The 8,935-nt window shown below is 39.3% G+C and overlaps 1 protein-coding gene across 1 annotated transcript in view; it reads left to right on the forward strand.

The window, feature by feature from the left end:
• Positions 1-8,935, forward strand: part of LRRC49 (leucine rich repeat containing 49) — a 170,716-nt gene that overhangs the window by 142,015 nt on the left and 19,766 nt on the right. The window contains 1 exon segment of the mRNA XM_023753166.1: positions 8,811-8,831. Coding sequence (XP_023608934.1) covers positions 8,811-8,831 — 21 coding nt within the window.

The following is an 8,935-nucleotide window of genomic DNA, read 5'->3' on the forward strand; positions in this document are numbered from 1 at the left end:
ATTGCTGTCAATCTCTCCCTTAAAGTTCTCCAGAATTTTTTTTAAATATATTTAAGTGCTCCTATATTGAGTGCATATATGTTTACCAGGGTTATAACCTCTTGTTAGATTGATCCCTTTAATATTATGTAGTGATCTTTATTGTCTCTTTTGATGGCCTTCAATGTGAAGTGTATTTTGTTGTCAGATATAAATATTGCCACCCCAGTTTTTGTTTGTTTCTATTTTCAGGGAAAAAAAATTTTCATTTCATCCCTTCACTCTCATCCTGTGTGAGTCTTTTGTTCTGAGGTAGGTCTCTTGTAGACAGCATATATTTGGATTATGTTTTAGTACCTATTCGTCTACCCTGTATCTTTTGATTGGAGCATTTAATCCATTTAAATTTAAGGTTATTATTGATAGGTACTTATTTATTACCATTTTAATTCTTTATGCATATCTTTCACTATTTTTTTCTTCTCATTACAGCAATCCCTTTAGCATTTCTTGCAGTGCTGGTTTGGTGGTGACAGACTCCTTTAGCCTTTTTTTGTCTGGGAAGCTTTTTTTCCCCACCATCTATTTTGAATGATAGCCTTGCTAGATATAGTAATCTTGGTTTCAGATTCTTGCTTTTCATTACCTTGAATACTTTATACCATTCCCTTCTAGCCTGTAGAGTTTTTGATGAGAGATCCACCGAAAGCCTTATGGGAGCTCTTTTGTAGGTAACAAATTACTTTTCTCTTGCTGCCTTTACGATTCTCTCTTTGTCTCTAATTTTTAACATTTTAAATCTGATGTGTCTGGGCATGGACCTGTTTGGGTTCTTCTTTAAAAAAAAAAATATATATATATATATATATAATTGATTTCAGAGAGGAAGGGAGAGAGAGAGAGAGATAGAAACATCAGTGATGAGAGAGAATCATTGATGGGCTGCTTTCCTGCATGCCCACTGGGGATAGAGCTCACAACCCAGACTGTGCCCTTGACTGGAATCGAACCTTGGACCCTTCAGTCTGTAGGCTAACGCTCTATCCACTGCGCCAAACCAGCTAGGGCTGTTTGGGTTCTTCTTGCTTGGGACTCTCTGTGCCTCCTCAATCCGTGTGGCTTTTTCCTTCACCAGGTTAGAGAAGTTTTCTGCCATTATTTCTTTACACATGTTCTCTATTCCTTGCTCACTTTCTTCCCCTCTGCATCTGATATGCAAATATTGTTAGTTTTCATGTTGGCCCACAGCTTCATTAAGCTGTCCTTCTGTGTTTTAATTGTTTTTTCTTTTTGCTTTTCTGACTGAGTGATTTTTTTCTACCCTGTCCCCTTATTCACTGATCTGATCCTCAGCTACCCCTAATCTGCTGTGTATTCCTTCCACTGTGTTCTTTATTAGTGCTGTGTCATTCTTTATAGTTACTATATCTTTTTTTCATGCTGTTGAGCATCTTTGCCATCATTACTCTGAATTCTATGTCTGATAAATTTCTTATCTCCATTTCATTTAGTTTTTCTTCTAGAGAATTCTCTTATTCTTTTGTTTGGGGCTTTTTCTTTTCTTTTGTCTCCCATTTGGCTTTCTGTTTGGGCTTGTGTCTATGTATGAGGTAGATCTGCTACTCCTCCCAATCTCTATTTCTGACTGGCCCTGAGTACCCTGTTTGGGGCTATCAGCAATCCACAGCTTGTGGCTGCCTCTGCTGGGCCTGAGTGTCTTTAGAAAGGTCCAAGATGTGCACCAAGTTCTGCTTTTCCTAGCCCCAGTCCAGGGATAAGATCAGGCAAAGACTCAAAGCCTCCAGAGACCAGCCTCTACCTGCAGTCTGATTGTTATCAGCCCTGACTAGCCTCAGGCTATCAACCACAGGGAGGGTGGACAGGTCTTCTAAGAGTGGGGGAAACTGCCTTCCCCTAGGCAAAAATTGCCTGGATCAGCAGGAGAAAGATTTCCTCTGCAGAGTGAGGAAATGACTCAGCACAGGAAACCTGGGTGGCTGCCCACTGAGCTCCATTCCCAGAGCCCCCATTCCTGGTTTCTGCTCACACAGCTCCAGTCCACTCTGCCCTCCCTCTGCCAGAGCCCAGGATGAGTGGCTGCACACGAAATTTTGTGCGTTGGACCTGTAAGTGTGTGCCTGCATTCCAGCAGTCTCTCACTGGCAGACAGTAACCCTGCTGCTTTTCACAGCCAGATATTGTGTGGGCACCTTTCTAAATTCTGGTGCTCTGGGCTGGGGAGCCCAGCTTGGGTTTTAGGACTCCGGAGTTCTCCACAGCTGAGCTAACCATCTGGAACTTCAGCTGCTATCTATGGAGCCTGGCCAGCCTTTTCGCACCTCCGCATTTTCTCCCAGTCTCTATGTGGTCTCCACTTTCTGTCCTTGGTTATCAGGGTTCTCTCCAGCTAGTCTTCAATTGAATTTTCAGGGTGGTTTTCTGTATTTTAGTTTTATTTCCAGTTTGTTCCTGGGATAGTGTCAATGTAGCTTCTACTTACTCCACCACCATTTTGGAATCTCTCATGATCTTTGTATTTTAAAAGTGCTTAGTAGACTGCCTGGCATGCAACAGGGGATAGGGAAATAATACCCAAATGTCAACTAGTAAAGGTTGTGGAAGAGGAAGATTAAGAGCAAAATGGAGAAAAGAGAGAATATACACAGGGAAGAAGAGTGATTATAAAAGAAGGGAGGAGAAGGAGAAATAATCAAGCAGGAAAGATAAAAGAGAAATAAAAAAATTAGAGAAATATAGGAAATAAAACAAGCATAAATAAATGTCTGGACTACGTTTTTAATAGTTTGTAAGAGCTGCTTGTGGTATATTTGCATTTTTATAGCTCAGGCCTGGAGCCTGAATAACTGGAAAGTTAATAATAAAAAGTTGTTTTTCAGATTGATTCTGCTAAGCTAGTCACAAGGGTATTCCCCCAGCTATCCAAAGACCATGTTCTCTTTAAATATTATTTAGGAAGAAAAGAGAGAAATTATGCTACTCCTTCTACTGAGAAATTCCTGAAGTACATTTAAATCTTCCAAAGGAAAAAATTCCTTAATACACTGTAAGTTTTATTGTGACTATCTCTTAAAATTCAGAGGACCTCTTCTTATAAAATGAATTGTAATCAACTTTGTTGGCAGGTGGTAACAGACACTGTATTTCCCTGCAGCTGATACACTACAAATAGCTCTGGCCCAGAACTCCACAAATCCAGCATACTATTAGGAGTCTGGGGGTCTCTGGGCCACTATATAAGAGCCTTGTGAAATTTGCATCAACCAGGGTAGGCCCATGACCACAGTATCAGCCATCTGTTGAAGATAAGGGCAAATCTGAAAACTTCGGTAACTATTAATTTCTCTAGCTAGTTCTTAAGAGATTTGGTTCAGTCTTATATACCCTTGTATACCCTCTTGGTACTTCCCCACATAGGTTGTGAATCCCTGGTCAGACCTAATATTTAGTTCCAAAGTTTCCAAAGGTACTTCCAGTTCCACCGTGAACTGGAAGAAGAATGACTATTTTGGCTGTGGGTGAGTAATTCTCTCTCATTAGTAGCTAAACTGTTAGCCCGATTAACCCTAAATAGTATATTTACCCAGTAATAGATCACTACTAGAAATGTAATAATTTATTATAGAACTACAAAGGAATAGTATACTATAATTATAGAAAATAGAAAAGATGAGAAGACCATATATTTATTCTGATTTAAAGTCCCAAAAATGTCAAGGCAGAGCCAGAGATATTTGGCCCTTTAATAAAAGATGTAAAATAAAGCTGCTTACTCATCCTTGACAGTAGATAGTAATGTGTTACGATATTTCTACTTCTCTTTGTGGAAGAGAGGATGATACTGCTTGAGGTAGAGTTAAATTGAATTATGAACATCAAGAAGAAAAGATGGAGCCAAAACCGGTTTGGCTCAGTGGATAGAGCGTCGGCCTGTGGACTAAAGGGTCCCAGGTTCGATTCGGTCAAGGGCATGTACCTGGGTTGCGGGCACATTCCCAGTAGGGGATGTGCAGGAGGCGGCTGATCGATGTTTCTCTCTCATCGATGTTTCTAACTCTCTATCTCTCTCCCTTCCTCTCTGTAAAAAATCAATAAAATATATTTTAAAAAAAAAAAGAAGAAAAGATGGAGTAGTGGCCTGCACTGACCACTAGGTGACTATATTAGACCACACAACTTAGTTGTCAGCTACAAGAAGGGTATGTGGGAAAAACAGCCTCAATAACTATGAAAGTCTAAGCAAGTCTTCCTTCCTTTTGAATCTTTTGGAATAGTTTGAGGAGGATAGGTGTTAGTTCTTTTTTTGAATGTTTGGTAACCAACTCACCTATGAAGCTGTCCAGTCCAGGACTTTTATTTGCTGGGAGTTTTATTACAGCTTCAGTTTTCTTACTTGTTATTGGCCTATTCTGGTTTTCTGATTCTTCCTGATTGAGTTTTGGAAGTTGTATGCTTCTAGGAATTTGTCCATTTCACCCAAGTTGTCCAGTTTGTTGGCATATAGTTATTCATAATATTTTCTTACAGTCGTTTGTATTTCTATGGTGTCAGTTGTTACTTCACTTCTTTCATTTCTGATTTTATTTATTTGGGTCCTCTCTCTTTGTTTCTTGATGAAGCCGGCATTATCCTAATTCCAAAACCAGATAAAGACACTACAAAGAAAGAGATCTACAAGATAATACCCCTGATGAACATATATGCTGAAATCCTCAACAAAACATTAGTAAATTGGATCCAGCAATACATTAAAAAAATCATACATAATGACCTAGTGGGATTTATTGGAGGGATGAAAAGCTGGTACAATATTTTCAAATCAATAAATGTGATACATCACATAAACAAAATGAAGGATAAAAATCACGTGTCATATCAATAGACATAGAAAAGGCATTCCAAAAAGCCAGCACCCATTTTTGATAAAAACTCTCAGCAAAGTAGGAACAGAAGGATCATACCTCAACATAATGAAGACCATATATAACAAATCTATAGCCAATATCATTCAGTGGGCAAAAAACTAAACACGTTTCCATTAAGAACAGGAATAAGATAGGAATGTACACTTTCACCACTCTTATTCAACACTAAAGGCCCGATGCACAAAATTCATGCAAGGGGCTCAGCCCTCGCAGCCGCAGTGGCTTGCCTTGGCCCTCACAGCCCCAGCTTCATCCGGAAGGTCATCTGGAAGGACGTCCAGAAGGTCGTTCAGCTGTCCAGTCTAGTTAGCATATTATGCTTTTATTATTATAGATAGTACTATAAGTCCTAGCCACAGCAATAAAACAAGAAGAAAAATTAAAAGGCATACAAATTGGAAAGGAGGAAGCAAAATTGCCATTATTTTCAGGGACATGATATTATACATAGAAAAACCTAAAGACTCCACAAAAAACTACTGGATTTAACAAATGAATTTGGAAAAGTAGTAGTATAAAAAAACCAACATTCAGAAATCGATGGCATTTTTATATACCAACTAGAGGCCCGGTGCATAAATTCATGCATGGGAGGGGTCCCTTGGCCTAGCCGGCAATCGGGGCTAGCTGGCTGGGGGGAGGGACCACGGGAGGTTGGCTGGCCATGGGAGGTTGGCTGTGGGAGCACACTGACCACCAGGGGGCAGCTCCTGCATTGAGCTTCTGCCCCCTGGTGGTCAGTGCATCATCACAGTGACTGGTTGACCGGTCGTTCGGTCAACTGGTCATAACAGTCGCTTAGGCTTTTATATATATAGATAATGAACTCAGAAAGAGAAACAAAAAAAGCAATCCCATTTACTATTGCAATAAAAGTAATAAGACACCTAGGAATAAAGTTAACCAAGGAGGTAAAGACTGCCTTCAAAAAAACTATAGGACATTGAGAAAAGAAATAGAGGAAGATACAAACAAGCACAAACATATGCCGTGTTCATGGATTGGAAGACTGAACATCCTTATAAAGTCCATACAACCCAAAGCAGTCTATAGATTCAACGCAATCCCTATTAAAAAACCAATATTAAATGGCATATTTCACAGATCTAGAACAAATATTCCAAAAATTTGTATGGAACCAAAAGGACCCCATATATCCACATCAATCTTGAGAAAGAAGAACAAAGTTGGAGAGATTACAATACCAGATATCAAACTGTACTACAAAGAAATTCTAATTAAAACAGCCTGGTATTGGCACAAGAACAGGCATATAGATCAATGGAACAGAACAGAGAACCCAGAAATAGACCCATGACATTACATTCAATTAATATTTGACAAAGGAGACAAGAACATACAATGGAGTGAAAACAGTTTCTTCAATAAATGGTGCTGGGGATATTGGACAGTTACATGCAAAAATATGAAACTAGACTACCAATTTATACCATACCCAAGAATAAATTCAAAATGGATAAAAGACTTAAATGTAAGGCATGAATCCATAAAAATCCTAAGAGAAACCATAGGCAGCAAAATCTCAGACATCTGTCATACCAGTATATTTGTGGATACATCTCCAAGGGCAAAGGAAACTAAAGAGAAAATAAACAATTGGGACTACATCAAAATAAAAGCTTCTGCACAGCAAAAGAAACCATCATCAAAATGAAAAGGAAACCCACTGTATGGGAGAACATATTTGCCAATGATGCATCTAATAAGGGGTTTAATTTCCCAAAATATATAAAGAACTCATACAGCCCTAACTGGTTTGGCTCAGTGGATAGAGCGTCAGCCTGCGGACTGAAGGGTCCCAGGTTCCATTCTGGTCAAGGGCATGTACCTTGGTTGCGGGCACATTCCCAGTGGGGGTGTGCAGGAGGCAGCTGATCGATGTGTCTCTCTCATCAATGTTTCTAACTCTCTATCCCGCTCCCTTTCTCTCTGTAAAAAATCAATAAAATATATATATATTAAAAAAAAGAACTCATACAACTTAACAAAAGGAAGACAATCCAATTAAAAAATGGGCAAAGGACTTAAATAGACATTTCTTCAAAGTGGACATACAGATGGCCAAGAGACATATCAAAAAATGCTCTGTCACTAATCATCAGAGAGGTGCAAATTAAAATGAGTTATCACCTCACACCTGCCATAATGGCTACCATCAACAAATCAACAAACAAGTGCTGGTGAGGATGGGAAGAAAAAGGAACCCTAGTTCACTGCTGGTGGGAATGCAGACCAGTGAAGCCACTATGGAGAACAACATGGAGTTTCCTCAAAAAATTTAAAAAAGGAACTTCGTTTGACCCAGTGATCTCACTTCTAGGAATATATCCTAAGAATCCTGAAACACCAATCAGAAAGAATATGTGCAGCCCTATTTTCATAGCAAAGTTATTTACAATAGCTAAGATCTGGAAGCCACCCAGGTACCCATCAGTAGATGAGTGGATTAAAAAGCTGTGGTACATTTACACAATGAAAGACTATGCAGCTGTAAAAAGAAGGGTCTGTTACCCTTTGAGACAGCATAGATAGTCCTGGAAAGTATTATGCTAAGTGAAATAAGCCAGTCCAAGAAAGACAAATATCACATAATCTCACTTATATGTGGAATCTAATGAGCAAAATAAACTGATGAACAAAATGGATCCAGAAGCATGGATACATCGAACAGACTGATGGATCTCTGAGGGGAGGGCAGTGGGGCGGACAGGAAGAGATTATCCAAAGAACTTATATACATACTAGAGGCTCGGTGCACAAATTTGTGCACCGTTGGGGTCCCTTGGCCTGGCCTGCAGGGATCTGGCCAAAACTGGCACTCCGACATCCCCCAGGGGGTCCCAGAGTGCAAGAGGGCACTCTGCAAAGTTGCTATCACTCAGCAGCTCCTGCATTGAGTGTCTGTCCCCTGGTGGTCAGTGCATGTCATAGCTACTGGCTGGTCAGCCGATCACTTAGGCTTTTTTACATATAGATATGCATAGCCCATGGGTGAAGGCTTGGATGGGGCAAGGTATGGAAGGGGAGAAAGAGGGAGATGAGGGACATCTGTAATATATGTACTGTTAACAATAAAAATATATATTAAGAAAAAATAATATATAGGGAAAGAGTCTGTCTGCACCGATTCATAAGATGCTTGTGAATTATGGGTTTATTTTTCAGAAAATGCCATGAAGTATAGCTAATGTTAAGAATGAACTTATAAAATATTCAAAATTTACCTATATCAGGGTTTCTCAACTTCAGCTCTGTTGACATTTTGGGCTAGATAATTCTTTGTTTTGGAGTCTCTCCTGTGCATTGTGGGATGTTTAGCAGCTTCCCTGGCCTCTACCCACTAGATGCCAGTAATGCCCCTTCACCAGTGGTGACAACCAAAAATGTCTCCAGACATTGCTAAGTGTTCCCTAGGGACTAAAATGGCCTCTGGTTGGGAACTACTGAATTATAGAAACAAACTAATAGTACTTAAAATGCAGGCAACCCTATTTCACATTAAAGAAAATATGCCATAAAAGAAATAATTGAATTATTTCACATTGAATAAAAAATTAATCCAAGTCCTGCTTTTAGCATTTTCTTGGTTAACATCTGAATGAACCATCACAGGGAATACCTGTGACAAGTTAATCCTTGTAGTGTGAAAGGTGGACATAACTTCAGAATGAACAGGAGTATCCTTGCTAATCCAGTGTTCTAACTCTTAGGCAGGGACAAAATTATCCTTATAGGAGCAAGGTCTGAACAACACCTTGTTGTACCTTTGAAACATTATTGAAATGAATCTATTTCATTGACACTTGGTAATTCCCCCTACATCATTCTACCTCAAGAAGCTATAGGATTTCTAAAAAATTCATTAAGAATCTAAGGTGCCTCAGTATAATTCTCAGGAAATATAGCTTATAAGTCAATGCAAACTCAACTTGTAGTCATCCTCTGTCACCATGAGCCACTTTAGGGAAGAAAGTGAAATGCCAATGAGAACT

Source organism: Myotis lucifugus, unplaced genomic scaffold, assembly GCF_000147115.1.
Source record: "Myotis lucifugus unplaced genomic scaffold, Myoluc2.0 scaffold_41, whole genome shotgun sequence".
NCBI lineage: Eukaryota > Metazoa > Chordata > Mammalia > Chiroptera > Vespertilionidae > Myotis > Myotis lucifugus.